At 42.1% G+C, this 17325-nt stretch overlaps 1 protein-coding gene across 1 annotated transcript in view; it reads left to right on the plus strand.

The window, feature by feature from the left end:
• Window positions 1–17325, plus strand: part of STAB2 (stabilin 2) — a 138849-nt gene that overhangs the window by 54521 nt on the left and 67003 nt on the right. The window contains exons 26-34 of the mRNA XM_077828508.1: window positions 587–682; window positions 2094–2189; window positions 5839–5886; window positions 9657–9793; window positions 10181–10292; window positions 11863–11940; window positions 12146–12244; window positions 12360–12467; window positions 16644–16775. Of these exons, the coding sequence (XP_077684634.1) occupies window positions 587–682; window positions 2094–2189; window positions 5839–5886; window positions 9657–9793; window positions 10181–10292; window positions 11863–11940; window positions 12146–12244; window positions 12360–12467; window positions 16644–16775 (906 nt within the window). The remainder of the gene's footprint in view (window positions 1–586; window positions 683–2093; window positions 2190–5838; window positions 5887–9656; window positions 9794–10180; window positions 10293–11862; window positions 11941–12145; window positions 12245–12359; window positions 12468–16643; window positions 16776–17325) is intronic.

Here is a 17325-nt window from a genome sequence, read left to right on the forward strand (position 1 = left end):
CAAATCTGATGGTCTTATGTCCCAAATGAGTACCCTTCTCTCCATTTTAAATCTTGCCTTAAAACTCACTTCTTCTGAAAAAATCTATCAACATTAATTCTCTATTGAAAAGGACTGTACTTTATTCTTTAGTTATTTACAGCTATTCAGGAAAAATTTTTAAAAAAAATCCATCCACAATCCATGAATGCCAATTATCTCTCTAGGATATTTCTAGAGCACATATGTATATAGTTTTTAAATCACTAATTCTTTTAAACATCCATGCAGGACACACTGAGAGACTACCCCCCTCCCCATGAATGATGCCAAAAGATCAAACACTTCGGCTCCACCATGTGCTGGGCCTCAACTTACTGGTATTAATGTTGGAAATGCAACAGCATGTTCAGAGTTTCAGCACAAACGCTTTGTGGGTTTAAAGTACAAAGGGACAGATTCTCAGATGGTGTAAATTGGTGTCACACCATTGAATTCAGTGGCGCTATATGGATAAACACCATCTGGAAATCTGATCCATAGTGTTTAGAAGATCTACAATGTTTTAATCGTTTTACTTTATTGCCTTGTTTTGTTGGAATCGTAGAATGACTGTGAATGTAAGGAAGGATTTCGGGGGAATGGAATTGAATGTGAACCAATAAACTCTTGTTTGGAACAAAATGGAAAGTGCCATCATCTGGTGAGTTAATTATTCTCAGAACAAATATTAAAATAACATTTGTTTTACTGTATGCATCAGTGGATAATATTTCTTCCATGGGTGTGAGAATGAATGGCATTCCACTAGAGCAAACATGTCGCAGCTTCATGTTGTAGGATCTTTAAAGCTCAGTTGAGTGCATAAAAATGTCCTTCAGTGTCAGGTGAAAGGATTGCTGATATCCAAATAGATCCTGAGATCCTTACTAGGTTTTTCCACTGAGATCCATTAAAGTTTCCCTAACTGAAGTCTGAGTGATAATCGAGTAAGGCCCCTACAATTTGGTCTGTTAAGAAGACTGGAAAGTTGATCTCCATGTTCTCTGACATATCTAGACGGTTGGTTTTGTTTTTTTGGAATATCAGCAATACAGCATGAAGATACAGAAACAAATTCTCTGCTGCTGTAAATTGGTGCAGATCCATTGAATCCCTACACCATAGAATAAGTTATTTTTGGTTACTTACAATAGCAAGTTCAGGGTTCAGTTATCCCATTCACCTTTCAAAGAAGGCAAAAGAAAGGGGGCTTAGTAGTCTCATCATCTGGTCTAACAATACATAGACTCTCAGGAGCCATAGGCTCAAATTTCAGGAGGGCCTGCTCATCCATCCACAGTGCATAAGTTTACTACGATGCAATTTATTCTGTGGGTCTGAAATCAAGGTCCAATTTGCTTTTCCCAGATACAGTAGTTAAAATACTTAATGGCCACTACAATTTCTTCTCTCCAGACCAGAAGTATCTGCTCAGTCAGGCATTATGGGATTCTTCAAGATGTGTTAGGCTATATTGCATAAAGAGATTTTTTTTTAATTTAGAACTGTTTGGATTATTTATTGCCAATAAATTATCTGATCAATTTAGCCTTTCATTTCCATTCCTAAATTATCTGCAAACAGCTTTGGTGCGCACGATTTTGTAATTCACAATTGTTTGACAGTTTATAGGTTTTTCACTAACCGTTCTCTGAACTTTTCATCATTTGTGGCATGAGACTGATTATCTAAATTGTAAAGTATTTTTTCTTGTATGCTGGATGAAAAGCTTTCTAATATCTTTTATTGGACCAACTTCTGTTGGTGAGCTTGTCTCTCTCACCAACAGAAGTTGGTCCAATAAAAGATATTACCTCACACACCTTGTTTCTTCCATTCATGAAAGCATTTAAGTCCTATTGATTTCAGTGGGACTTAAGAACATGCTTAAGTGCTTTCCAGAATAGGGATACTTTACTGAATGAGGGCCTCAATGAAGGGATTTTCAGCTATTTTAACTTTGCCACATCTCAGCATTGCCTTGTATTATGTGCAAGCATATTATATCAACAACATCTCTTGAATCCCCAGCTCTTTGACAGATTAAATCTTCTCTCCCTCATTTTTTAAAGGCAACTTGTCAGTTTGTGTCATCTGGTGTCTGGGACTGTGTGTGTCCAAAGGGATACGAAGGAGATGGCATCATATGCTATGGAAGTGCAGCAGATGTAAGTAAGATAGTGATCTTTTGTCTAAGGGTAAGTTCAACTGCAGATTCTTTTTGTAATGCTGGCCAGGGAGACAGTAAAGTAACTTCTGAACAACCCTAACAATGTAATGCACAACTGTGCTGACTGCAGACAGTGTTCCTCCTGAGACCCTTGCAAATCCCAGAAATGAGATACTGTGTTTAAAGAGAGAGGCTAGCACTTTCAAAGGGCCTAAGGGAATTGGGCATCTGATTTCATTAAGCCTCTGAAAATGCCAGCATTAGAGCCTAATTTTCACAAAATACAACTGAAGTCATTGAGAGCTGTGGATGCCCCATTTATATGAAAATCTGGCCTTGAAAATTAGTCTCATCTGAACCTGTCAGTTTTGATCAGAGATCGACTTATCATATATAAAATAGGAGAACAAAACAGGTCATTTAGTGAAGGTAAATTTTCAACTATTTAACTGGATAGGAAAAGGAAAGGTATGTGTCAATCTTCTCAGCTATTTTATCTTTTCTTTTTAAACTGGCAGCAGTAAGAAGCTGGGATTGGCATTACCATTTATAGCCCAATCTGTTCCCAGTCTCAGCACTGAAATGAACAGAAACCAAATAAATTACTGACTAAGACTCCATTACAGAACATAAAGACATTTGCAGCAGGTTTGCCAATGGATTTATAATATCCGGTTAATTTTGCAGCCTTTCACATTACTTGGAAATGGCAACACACAGCCTGAAAACTCTTCCACTCTCCAGTTGGTGGAAAACAAAATGTCTGTCTAGGGAGATATTACGCTCAAGATGAAGGTCTGCAGTAAACATGCTGCCTGGGAATGGGGAATCATAACTGAATAGCAGTATAGTTTTTCTAGGACTACAGTACACTTTGGCTACTAAAGCTGTCCCATTTCTGAAAATGACCCTAAAGGATTTCCACTCACTATCAGTACTACAAAAAAGAAAGTTTTAAAAATTGACTTGTCTTTAATTGTTCTTATGTTTATTATAATGGAGCACTAGCTTCACTATAGTTAAGGTTGAGAAGACCATTGTGTGTAAAGAATGACTCTTCTTAGTGCTGTAAAATCTGCACAGTTACATAGATTGCCTTGAAATGTAGTGTGCCCTGTGGGAGTGCAGAGTATGGGTAGTGATCCAAATTTGAGGTCATTTGACCAAGGGATTCCTGAGATACAGCCCCCTGAAATAAACAGCTTTTCTAAATATATAATCTTTTTTTTGCCCAGGCCTGGAGATCAAACATAAGGGTCTCGCTCACTTAAGCGTTACCATCCAAGTGTGTGTAGCACCAACAAGTCCTTTTGGGGAGCAAAATTCAAAACACTCTTAGTAAGAGTTTGGCTCTCCAGTGAAGCTCTTGAGTAAGGGTCAAACACCAAACAAATCACACTGAGCATGTGCAAAAAAAGGAGGCTAAGAGGCTTTGTAGGTGGAAAGCTTTCTCTGTAGCTGGATAGTTCAAGGCGATAAGCAGTAAGCCTTTTGTCCTGAACTCACCCAGCTAATGACAGTTCCAGCCCCTGCCTAGGGCAGAAAGGCATATAAAAAAAATCTACCCCTCTTTGGGAGGGAGGCATTTTGCAGGAATACATTTAAAGTATGTTTGTAACAAAACAAAAGTTAGATGTAAGAATGCTTACTGTCAGGAGGGGCATTTTAGGGGGTGGAGGAGTGGGGGTATAGGAGTGAGGGGTTTGGGGCTACCTCAAGGGGAGCAGGGATAAATGGGGATAGGGGAGGGACACTGGGAAAGGGACATGGGGGTGAGTGGCAGGTGTACTGGAGGAGAATAGGGAGAGCTCCAGATAGCGTGTGCCCAGATCTTGGGGCTCCTACACCATCAGAGAAGTCTGAGTCCCCCTCCCTGCCCCTCTCATGTAAGTTGGAATATGGGGGCCTTGCCTCTGTGGGAGTGTCTGAGCCCTGCTCTCAGTCTCTTTATAATGAGCAACCACAGCTCCCACTGCAATCTGAGATGACCTAAAATGTCAATCCTGGGTGACAGTACATGGAGATGCAGGGTTTCAATACAGAATTGTGTATTGAATTATGTCAAACAGAAGGGCACTGGGCTTTTCTTGCCATGGGTATTATCAATAGTGAGGTGGGATAGAAGAGCAGTCTGTGGATTTAATGATGAGTGGGGGAAAGTATAGATTTAGATAGTAACCTGTGTGCACGTGTAAAGGGGTTGTAAAAGGGTCTGAGGCAGCTGTTAAATTTTGCCAGTGGTATTTTGTTGGAGTAGGCTCCATGTCTGAGTGTAGAGCAAGTGCAGGGAGTGCCTGTGCATTACAGTGAACAGGCAGAGTATGAGAAAGTACATTATGGGTGATATGGGGGCAACACTCAAAGAAGACAGAGTTAAGGTTACATGGTGTGACAGGGTCGAACCAGATGGCTATAGGAGAGTAATAGAAGGCAGATATATTAGCCCCAGGCTTAGTAGGTCCCTTTTCCCTGGGTAAGGTAACAGGGAAGGTTCCAAAACAATCAGGAACCTTCTGGAGACAATTAAGGCAGGCTAATCAGGGCACCTGGGTTTTAAAAAGGAGCTCACTTCAGTTTGTGGTGTGCATGTGAGGAGCTGGGAGCAAGAGGCACTAGGAGCTGAGAGTGAGAACGCGGACTGTTGGAGGACTGAGGTGTACAAGCATTATCAGACACTAGGAGGAAGGTCCTATGGTGAGGATAAAGAAGGTGTTGGGAGGAGGCCATGGGGAAATAGCCCAGGGAGTTGTAGCTGTCACACAGCTGTTCCAGGAGGCACTCTAGACAGCTGCATTCCACAGGGCTCTGGGCTGGAACCCAGAGTAGAGGGCGGGCCCGGGTTCCCCCCAAATCCTCCCCAACTCCTGGTAAGACACAGGAGGAGTCAACCTGGACCATGAATTCAGAAAAACGGCCAAGCTGAGGGCTGCCGTGAAGCTCCAAAGCGAGCAAATCCGTCAATAAGCGCAAGACCCACCAAGGTAGAGCAGGAACTTAGTCACAATGGGCAAACAACCTTAATTCAGTTTTTCTTTGTTTCCACAAGTCTGAGTTTTTCTGAACTTAACATTCTGGAAGGGCACAGACTATCACCAGGCAACATTAACTCTGTGTTAATGACTTTATCATTTAATTTATATTGCAATAGTGCCTAGGTGTCCCAGTCATGGTCCGTGACCCCATCGTGCTAGGTGGTGTACATACAGCACAAAAACAAAGAATTCTCTTTTGATTTATTTGGGATTTAGATAAGACAAGATTTGTACTTGAATATTTAGAGATAAAATGTTTAGCCCAAAGTTAGACACCTATACATTAAATGATAAAGTCATTGACACATACATATTTAAGCATTAGGTGGCCTGATTTTCAGAGGAGTTGAGCTTTCACAACTCCCACTGAAACCAAAGTGTACCATAGTACTAGGAAAATGTTACTGTTTGATTGCTGATGATACAACTGCCACTGTCCTCATTCTGTATACCTACTGAACCCCTGCATCTCCATGTAACAGCACCCAGGACAGACATTCTGTGTCACCACAGATTGCAATAGCAGCTGTAGGTGCTCATTACCTCTGAAAATCAGACCACTTATATAGGTCTTATGAATAACCACTGTATTCATTCTTCTCTTTATTGGATCAGGAGTTGTCTGCTCTGTCAGAGGCAGCTGGATTTAACCAGTGGGTTAATGTGAGTATACTTTTGTTTGAGGAAAATACTATCCTTTTAATATATAGAAACGTGGATCTCTAGTGAAATAATATAGTCCAAGATCTGTACTGACATGAACAGGTGAATACGTGTACTTCGGGGCAGAATCTGGTCATCTAATTCTTCCGCACTGAGGCCAAATTCCAGCTCCAATCTCAATAGACGCAGAAGCTCCACTGGCAGAGGAACCAATACCAGTTCTAGTATATGGGGTGGGAGGCTGCATACAGAGCTCAGCTCTGTGGGCATGCAGATGACATCAGATTGCACCACAGAGCAGGTCCTCCTATCTGCCCCTTGGTGAGAAGGCTGCACAAGGTCTGTGGCACCCATGGCTGCTGTAGCCTCCACAGCAAAGGGGATGGGAGAAGAATTCTTTCTCCTGCATATTTGCACAGTGCTGGATGGCATGAAAATCCTAAACTGTGTGTGGTCATCATTCTGACTGTCAGAGCAAGTGAGGAGGAACCCACCATCTGCACTGACTTGATTGAACCATAGAAAATGAATGAGCAGATAAATCACAATAGAATGTCTGACTGTATAGTAGGGTTAGAAACACCTGTTTGAACAAAATGAGAAGTGTTCCAAACAAACTGATTCATATTTGCCAGATCACCTCCTGTAATGTGACACTTCCAACTCCAAAGAGCTTACAGTCTAAATATAAGACAACAGACAATTGGTCGATACAACAAATAGATGGAGCAAGCACAGGGTAACAGACAGACCCTTAGGAACAGTATGACAAGCAGCAGTCATAACACGCCAGCTGCCTAACTATTGTCACATTTAGTGTAGCCATCATGGCCGAGAGGACTTGGAGGATAATGTGGCTAATTGTAAAATAGTTATCTGGCTGCCTGCTTGATTCAGGTTCTCAAACAGCAGCATATTCCATTGGCAATTTTACAGACAGAAAACAACAAAACCAGAGCGGAAATAAGTACATGTAGTCATGTATTAGGAGTCAAGTATTATGAAAGTGCTGCTAGGTTTGCACAAAACTCGTCAGGTGGTAGAGGGGAGAAAGAGAAGAGTGAACACACTATGCGGGGAGCAGACCACAAAGCCTATTGAAATAGGGATATGGACATTCCTGCTTTACTTCAGAGAAACTCCACCTCTTAAAATTAAAGAACTGTAGTGTTAAAAAATATATTCTTCTATAGCAGGAGGTTCTCAAACATCATTGTACTGTGACCCCCGAGACCCGCCTCCATGCAGGGGGGCCAAAGCCGAAGCCCAAGCGCTTCACCTTCAGCCTCAAGCGGGGGTCCTGTAACCCGAGCCCTGCCACCCAGGGCAGAAGCCAAAGCCCGAGCCCTGCCACTCAGGGTGGAAGTCCTTGGGCTTTGTCCCCAGGTGATGGGGCTCAGCCTTCAGCCCCCGGCCTCAGCAAGTCTAACACGAGGCCTGGCGACCCCATTAAAACAGGGTCGCAACCCACCTTGGGGTCCCAACCCACAGTTTGAGAACTGGTGTTCTATAGTGTCACATTCCCCACTTGTCTATTAGAAGAGACAGTGCAACTTCCATGATTTTAACATCTCAGGTGAGTAGCAAGTTCTATTCTTTATATTTGTGTGATGCTCCTTCTCCCATTACATAGATATTGTTCATGGCGCTGTTGTAGTTATAATCACAGCTATCTAAATAACCTACCAAAAATACTTTAAATCAATTATATATATTGTCTTAATTATCTCCTATCAAAATCCCTAGCCTCCCCCATTCCCTTCAGTCTTTCCTCCACGCCACACCCATGGTCACATACCACCTAATATTTATTTTTTTCAGTTCCATTGTCTTGAAACACAAGCCAAGTATTCTGTTAAAGGATAAGAAGTACAGGGTTCTTGAAGTAGGTTTGTCCTCAGATTTTACTCCAACACAGTAAGAATCCTAGCCATCTAGAAGTGGTTAACAAGACACCAGTTGTCATCAGTCTTTACTCATATCCTTTTCAGTTGCAAAATAGTTTCATAAAAAGCAGGAACTGGCAAATCAAAGCACAGTGACTATCCGAGCTTGTACAAATCAGATCTTGGCCCTTAGATACTTATTGCTAGCTGTGCATATTGCACAGAAAGAGACTGTGGGCCTGATCCAAAGCCCATAAGAATCAGTAGGAATCTTTCTACTGACTTCAGTGGGCCTTGAATCAGGCCCTATGGTTGCCTGAGCTATGTTCCTATGCTGATGTTTTGGTGGTAGGGGAAAACCTCTCTCTGGATCAAATGGTGTTTGATAAGACAAGCAAACAGGGAGGTCTTTTTCTGGGCATATTTTTAACTTCATACTCTAGCAGGAATGTTCATGTTTATACATTTTCATACCTGCATGCTGTTTTTTCCTACAGACTAGGAAGGAAGAGGGAGATTGTTATTGTTAGCTCTATTTTTAAATACTTGGGAGGCCCTCAGATGCTTGTGGCAATGGTGACTTGAAAGATGACACTAGCAGATACAATTCCCAACTATTTCAAGGGACTGGTTTCTGCACAATTCTCCTTTCTTGACACTGAAATGACAAAAGTGATGAAGGAGCACTAGGAAGAGCCCATGGCCAGTCTCCAGGCAGCACACAAGCTAGGGCAAGGCAAAACCTGAACCTCTTGCTCCATGGAAATTTACAAGAGTGAAATTAGCAAATTTTGGTGGTGCTGATGGTATTTTGTTTTGTTTTATGAGAAAGAGGCTATACTGAGGTTAATCCTCTTAATCTCTCCTCCCCAGTTTCTTCCACAGCCTAAGATCCAACACTGCTAAATGAAACACGAGTTAGCATACTCAAACATTAGCAGCCTACAGCCCTATGTTAAAACTGGGATTGTCAACAGCACCTGAAGGGAATTAGGCACCCAAATCCTATTGAAATTCATTGAGAGTTAGATGCATAACTCCCTTATGGTTCTTGGAAAAATCTCTGCTTAAATGTACAGTCTTTCAAATAAAGGAAAGGAGTACTTGTGGCACCTTCACGAAAGCTCATGCTCAAATAAACTGGTTAGTCTCTAAAGTGCCACAAGTACTCCTTTTCTTTTTGCGAATACAGACTAACATGGCTATTACTCTGAAACCAGCCTTTCACATGTGAATCTTGTATTAGGCAGATTACCTATTTCATGGCTATTAACTCTATTCATCCTGTTTCTTAAATACTTCTGCCTACCCTTCATGGGTACTTCAGTTGCAACTATTATCAAGCAGCAGTAGTAACCAAAATATTTTTTAATTCAAATACATAAAATAAATGACATAGTACAATAGTTGTGTAGATTGACTTGTTTTTTATGGTTATATTAAAATTGGTTCTTATCCTTATTAAGATTGTTTCTATTCTTCATACACGGACCAAAAATTCACTGTTTTGGCTTTCCACACATTTTTTCGCAAAAAGAAAAGGAGTACTTGTGGTACCTTAGAGACTAACCAATTTATTTGAGCATGAGCTTTGAAGTGAGCTGTAGCTCACGAAAGCTCATGCTCTAATAAATTGGTTAGTCTCTAAGGTGCCACAAGTACTCCTTTTCTTTTTGCGAATACAGACTAACACGGCTGTTACTCTGAAACACACATTTTTTGTAGCTCTCTTTGTAGCCATTGGTTCAAATCATTAGGCTACTTAATGGTTCTTCCTCCCCACACCAATCACAGGACAGCTCATGTCCGGAACCCTATTAAAAGGGTCACCTGATGACACATAAGCTTAGGATATACAATATAACACATTTTACTCTGATTCAGGAGGCTTCAATAAACACAGTGCTGTCAGTGACTTCAAATTTAACCATCCTTGTGCCTTCCCTTCGAGCAATTGAAAACATGGATCAAGATGAGAAAGCCTTTTGGATGTCAAAGACTAACATTGCAACCCTACTAAAGTACGTTGATGTTTTCTTTAATATTTGATGCATCTGATTCTTTAAATGAATTGGTTTTCAATGCAAATATCATTTTGATTTGAACTCATTACAGCGAGGCAGCTTTTACATCCTTAAAGACAGTGAGTCAGATGCTTCTTTTTTACACTGAAATGGTAATCCCATTGAAGACAATTATTTATTATTTGTATCATTACTGTGGTGTTTAGATCCGCAGCTGAGACCAAGGCCCAACTGTGCTATGCACTGAACAAACAACCCCAACTTTACCCCAGCGTAGCTCAAAGCAGAATCTGACCTAGAAACCGTGGTCTGAAACGCCATGTTTATTTATCTGCAAGCTGTAAGAAAATACAAACATTAGAATCCAGCTGAATTTCCTTTTAGGTATCATGTATTAGTGGGAGCTTATAGACTTGCTGACCTCCAGAATTTATCATCTGACACACTGGCCACATCTCTGCATAACAATTTCTTGCATCTGTCTAAAGAAAGTGAGGTAAGATCGCTTGTCAGCCAGCTTGAAATCCCATTTTGCTCTCAGTCCATCAGTAGTGCTATAATAATATTAATACCCATGCATATGCTTACATTTAAAGATGCTTATAACATAGGCATTAACGTAATTTCTCTATAACATTCTCTCACTGTTGGGTTCTCTGACAAGTACTGTTTTCTCTACTGCTTTATCTAGACAGCCAGACTGTGACTCATCAATTCTTATATGTATATTATTGGTATTGTTGTAGCAGACAGAAACCCTAAATGGTCAGAGCCCCATTGTAAGGGGGGTACACATAGGAAAGCACAATCCATACCCTGAAGAGTTTACCCTCTAATTTAACACAAGACATATCAAGCAAGTATAACAAACAATACTGGGAGGCGAGAGGGAGGGAGGATTAGGATAATAGCAATACCATGCGACTACATTGGCTGACTGCATGCACAGCTTGATGGTCCCAAATCATTTGAAAGTATTTTTAAAGATAAATAAGCTGAAGCCAGGTGTCCTTGACCACCTCTGAACCTAGCCTTCAGAAGTTGGCTGATTTATTGTAGGAATCTATACACGTTTCTGGGAATATGCGAACTCCATAGTATTTAGTCCCTTGAAGGAATATTCTTTGGGGGAGCATGTTGAAGAGGTTCCACTAGGCCAGTGAAGCTTTGGGAATGCACAGACGTCTCAAAATTACTGAGGGCTAGATGGTGTTTTTAGCATGCAAGCCGTAATAAGAGAAGCGGCGCCTCGGTGCACCACCTCAAAAGAAGCACCAGGAGGTTCTGCCTCAGAAGCACAATTCTTCCTGAGGCTCCTTAAGTAAGTAATTTACTTCACCTATTTAAAGAAGCCAGCATGCTGCCTCCATGCAGCTAGTCAGTTGTGCTGGCCTGCATGTAGAGAACAGAGCTGGGCAAATAACTGATTTTTCAGTTCAGTGTCACGTCCAAACAAACAAAAACAAAACACACCTGGGGAAAAAAAGTATGATTTAGACTGAACCGAATGGGAAATTTTTCAGAATTTGTGGTGAATCATAAAAGTTGGTTTTAGATCAGGGATCCAAACCCAGGTCTCCCACATGCCAGGCAAGTACCCAAACCACTGGGTTAAATATTACCAGGGGCCAACAGTGGAAGCACCAGTACTGACCCACCTCCCTCTTTTTCCAGTCATTCTGTGATTGGCCAAAGCTATTTGTGTCAATTGGTGACCAGTTTCAGGGTAACAAACTGCATTTTTGTCAACTATTCATCTGAAAAATTTCACCCAGCTCTAGTGGGAAGACAGAACCACAATGCCACCTATTCCCCAACCAGTTTCCTCAGAGCAAATCATCAGGGGTGCAGCCCCTGTGCTCCAGGACTGTGAATCTGGGGAGCCCTAACAATGCCTAGGCCGGGGGAGGAATGCTTACTGTCTCCCAGGCACCTTGCTTGACCATGTTAGATAAGGATACAATCTACCTCTATGTAAACAGTTAGACAGGTGGAAGTCTGCTGCACACAATCAGCAAACTGGTGTAACTGTGATTAAAAGTAAACCCTAATCCTTTTCTTTCCAGAACATCACTATTGAAGGAGCTAACATTGTCGTTGGTGATATTGCAGCCACGAATGGAATCATCCATGTTATTGATAAGGTACATCACCATGTAATTAAAAAGTTAGCACCCTGCTCTCTATTCCTTTGCCTCCTGAGCAAGGCAATACAAATTGGATGGGGAAACAGCCAACAGCTGTAGAAAAATATTGTATGGTACATCAGTTTATTCTATTTCCAGTCCTTGCAGCTGCAAGCATGGTATATGTCAATATATTGACATTGTTTGTATGCTTTGATTTCAGGTTCTAACACCACTCAGAGGTCTGAGTGGCACATTGCCAAAACTGCTGCCCCGCTTAGAACAGATGCCTGATTACTCCATTTTCAGGGGTTATGTTATTGCAAGTATTCATGCTATTTTAAGAATACAAGTAGTTCTCTAGACTATGTGTGTTTGGGCTGGTAGCAGAATACCATTACAAGGTGTTGTTTTTTTTTTATGTCTTTCCACAACAGCAATATAGGCTGGCAAGTGAAATAGAAGCAGCTAACACTTACACAGTTTTTGCCCCAAATAATGATGCAATTGAAAGTTACCTCAGGAATAAAAAGTCTGCCACTCTGGTATGTATTATACCCAAGTCTTGTCTTATCAGCTGAACACACCATTTCAGTTTCAAAACTGCTAGTGCTCCACAGAATGGATGACAATAAAATGAATAAAACAGCAGGGTCTGGGTTTTGTAAAAAGTCAGTCAAGTTGGCTTAAAACCAAAAGAGGCAGGTGGGGATGGGTTCATGAGCTATTCTCCCCCAAATCATGGAAAGTTCTAATTATCATTCTTGGGTTTTGTCCATTTCTACTTGAAAATAACAGGTATAATGTTATTAGTAATGCTTTTCCTCAGTGGATCTCAAACCACTTTACAAAGGCGATATCATTATGCTTGTTTTGCAAATGGGGAAACTGAGACACAAAGAAGTGAAGTGATTTACCTGAGGTCACCCAGCAGGCCAGCAGCAGAGCCAAGAATAGAACCTAGATCTCCTAAGCCCTGGTCTAGTAATCTATCTGCTAGGCAACACTACCTTTTTTGTTCATGAACGTCAACCTCCTGAAAAACTGTGCCAATACTATTTTAGTTCTCTGATGATACAATGTTGTTATTTCTATATCACCTTCCTGGAAAAATCCATAATGAGCATTTGAACGGGTATCCCTTGAGAGCTGCCTTTTCACTTGGAAAACTGAACCTGGTTTTAAAAATGTTAGTTAACTATATGACAATGCAGCTAGACATGGACAGCAACATCAAGACCTTCAGCCTCACAGAGTTCAGGCCTAAGGGCTTGTCTACACTTACAGTGCTGCAGCTATGAAGACACTACCTACACAGACAAGAGAACATCTCCTGTTATCAGCATAGGTACTTCACCTCCCCAAGAGGCAATAGTTATGTCAACAGGAGAATCCCTCCTGTCAACATAAAGCTGTCTATGCCAGGAGTTAAGTCAGTATAACCGCATCGCTCAGGGGTGTAGATTTTCCACAACCCTGAGTGGTGGTGGTGTACTGACATAAGTTGGTAGTGTGAGTCTGCAACGCTCATGAATGAAACTAAGCTCAGCTGAGCTGCCCTGCCTAAGTCAACTCACACACAGGTATTTCCAGGATCAAACTTTCAGAATGTAGAAAGCTTAATGGGTGGTCTATTAAGTTTCTTCCTTTAAATTGAATAGAAAGTAGAGTTGGGCAATGCTGTGGATGATTTCGGTTTTCAAAAGCCAGTCTATAAGGCTTTGGTACTGCAGAAACAGATGTTTAGCAGCTGAATCCCCACTGTAACTGCACCTTGAAATTTGGGTTAAGAATGGGTTAGTGGAAAAATGGTTTTAATTTTGGCCCTTCTTTAAAAGGTAATTAAACCAAGAGCAAGCAGTGACTGGTAGGTGCACACACTAGATCAGGCTTTTGCTTTCTATGTATCCCTCATCTTTTCCTATTATTTATTCAGTCATATGGAGGTTTCATTTCTTGCTTTTCTGCCACTATATATTGTACCTGCAATTTTCCTGTGGGGCTCCTCTTGGCCACAGTCACTGATTGCCTGTGTTTGAGGTGCGGCTCCCTGAAAGGCAGAAGCAGGAAGTGGTCAGAGGGCTAGCTCTGCCTGACCTTTTCCCATTTTATAGAAGCGCTACCTTAGAGGGAGGAGTTTGGAGCAGTCACAGGGCCCAATCCTTGATTTCAGTGGGAGCAAAATTTGGCCCAAACAGAACATTGGTCAGGAGGGGTATTTCTCAGCCTGCTGGTGATAGGTGGCAGGAAATATCTCCCTACATTTTAAATGATGATGAGTGAGATTTAATGTTCCCATCCCAAGTGCCCAGTTAAGGGAGATCAGATATCTGAAAACGAAATAGTAGGACTTCTACCCAGTGGGAATTCAAAGTGGAAACTACATTACTGCATGAAAAAAAGCCAAGTGACATAGCGAAATTTACAAATGTCATAGTTTGGAGTCATTTCTTTCACTAGAGTGAATCTCTGAAAGACCTAAAGAGCATGACATGACATGAATTTTAAGATGTAAATTGGAAGAACATTCTAAACATGTTCCACATATATTGGCCTTCTGGGCAGGTGACAGCAGGGTTAAAAATAGATTGGCTTCCTGAAAAACAAAACAGGCTTGCTAAAAGTGGAACATCTAAAGTAAGACGTTCAAATGGGAATTAGGCTCTTAAGTCCCTTAGGATACATCTATGCTGCAAAAAGAAAAAGAAAAAAATCTCAGAGCCTGGATCAACTGACTTGGGCTTGTGGTGCTCATGCTACAGGGCTAACAATAGCACTGTAGACTTCCCCACTCAGGCTGGAGCCCAGGTTCTGAGACCCTTCCCCCTCGCTGGGTTTCAGAGCCAGAACTTTTACACTGCTATTTTTAGCCCCATAGCATGAGCCTGAGTCAGTGGACCTGGGCTGAGACATGCTGCCACTCATCCTTATTTGCAATGTAGATGTAGACTCAGGTGCTCTTGAAAATTATTCCCCTGATCCCACAAGTCCATTGCAAGCAGAACAGGCCACTAAAACAAAGCATTCCTGACCATACAAAATGTATGTTACCAAGTAACTCCAGCAAGATGGGAAAAGACCTGAAGACACACAAAAACCATTTTAAAATCAGATTTCAGAGTGGTATCCGTATTAGTCTGTGTATCAGCAAAAACAATGAGGAGTCCTTGTGGCACCTTAGAGACTAACAAATTTATTTGGGCATAAGCTTTTGTGGGCTAGAACCCACTTCATCGTATCCATGGAGTGAAAATACAGGAGCTGGTATAAATACATGAAAGGATGGGGGGTTGCTTTACCAAGTGTGAGGTCAGTCTAACGAGTTAAATCAATTAACAGGAGGAAAAATAACTTTTGAAGTGGTAAGAGAGTGGCCCATTACAGACAGTTGACAAGAAGGTGTGAGTAGGGAGAAATTAGTATTGGGGAAATTAAGTTTAGGTTTTGTAATGATCCAACCGGTCTTTATTCAGGCCTAATCTGATGGTATCTAGTTAATTCCAGTTCTGCAGTTTCACGTTGGAGTCTGTTTTTGAAGTTTTTTTGTTGAAGAATTGCCACTTTGAGGTCTGTTATTGAGTAACCAGAGAGACTGAAGTGTTCTCCTACTGGTTGTTGAATGTTATGATTCCTGATGTCAGATTTGTGTCCATTTATTCTTTATTCTACGCAAAGGAATTCTTTCTAATTATCAGGAGAGTTATGCACTGGAATAGGCTTCCAAAGTTGGTTATGGAATCCCTGTCATTGGAGATTTTTAAGAACAGGTTGGATATACATCTGTCAGGAATGGTCTAAGTTAGGGGTTCTCAAACTGGAGGTCGTGACCTCTCAGGGAGTCCCAAACTTATTATGAAGGGGGAGGGTCGTGAGCTTCAGCCTCCACCCTCAAACTATGCTTTGCCTCCAGCATTTATAATAGCGTTAAACATAAAAATTGTGTTTTTAATTTATAAGGGGGGGGGGTGTCTCACTCAGGTTTGCTGTATGAAAAGGGTGACCAATGCAAAAGTTTGAGAACCACTGGTTTAGGTTTACTTGGTCCTGCCTCAGCACAGGGGGCTGGACTTGATGACTTTGAGGTCTCTTCCAGCCCTACATTTCTATGATTCTATAGAGAGCTCCTCAACATGCAGGATTTTATGTAAAATGAATTAGTTAAGATTGGGATGTAGCCCAACAATCAATCTTGCTAACTCTCCCCAAAATCCATCGGCCAGCCCTATGCACAGAAATATAGCAATTGCCGTAGTGGCTCAGACTAGAGTAGTTTGCTTCCACCAGTGGCCAATACCAGATGCTGAAGGAGAAAGTACAACAAACTCCATAATAGACAATATGGAATAACCTGCCCATGGGGAAGTTTCTTCCTAAACCCTGGTAGTCAGTAAGTGGCTTTGTCCCCAGCATAAGGGCCCATAACCCGTCTACATGTCTGTGCTTTGTTATTAGAGAGACGAGGTAAAGGAGATAATATCTTTGAATGCACCAACTTACCTATTAATGATTAAGATATTACCTCACCCACTGTGTGTCTCTAATATCCTGGGACCAACTAGGCTACAACAACACTGCAAACAATATGCTGTGCTATGTAACTCATTGGGGGATGAGAGAAATATTTCACCCAAACCGTTTGCCGACTAAGCTGAACATTTAGTGAGGGCACCTTTGTTAAAACGTTGGCAGCACGTCGCTGGCTTACCCCCCGTGTCTTGCAGGACGAGGACCAAATCCGATATCACATTGTGTTGGAGGAAAAGCTCTTGAAGAACGACATGCACAACGGCATGCACAGGGAGACCATGCTTGGGTTTTCCTATCAAGTGGGATTCTTTCTGCACAACGGCCAGGTGCTACTGTCTGTGTTTAAATGTAGAAACATGTTTTCTTCACTACAGGAATGAAACTTCTATCTTAAATTGAAATGCAGGCAACAAGAGCTATGGACTCATTGTTGCCTTCTGACACCTTAATATTACAAGAGATCCCATTCAAATATACTGTTGAGTCTCCAGACAGTCTAGACCAGGGGTGGGCAAACTACGGCCCGCGGCCAGATCCAGCCCCTCAGGGCTTTGGATCCGGCCCGCGGGATTGCCCCCTGTGGTGCCGCAGGCCCCGCGCCACTCTCAGAAGTGGCCAGCACCACCTCCCTGGGGCCCCGGGGAGGGGGGCAGAGGGCTCCGTGCATTGTCTTTGCCTCCAGGCACCGCCCCCCGCAGCTCCCATTGGCCGGGAATGGGGAACCACGGCCAATGGGAGCTTCGGGGGAGGTACCTGGAGGCGTGGCAAGGGCTGCGCACGGAGCCCTATGCCCCCCCTGGGGGCACACAGGGACGTGGTGCTGGCCGCTTCCCAGAGAGGCACGGCGTGGGCCAGGGCAGGCATGCAGGGAGCCTG

This window comes from Eretmochelys imbricata, chromosome 1 (assembly GCF_965152235.1).
Source record: "Eretmochelys imbricata isolate rEreImb1 chromosome 1, rEreImb1.hap1, whole genome shotgun sequence".
Taxonomy (NCBI): domain Eukaryota; kingdom Metazoa; phylum Chordata; order Testudines; family Cheloniidae; genus Eretmochelys; species Eretmochelys imbricata.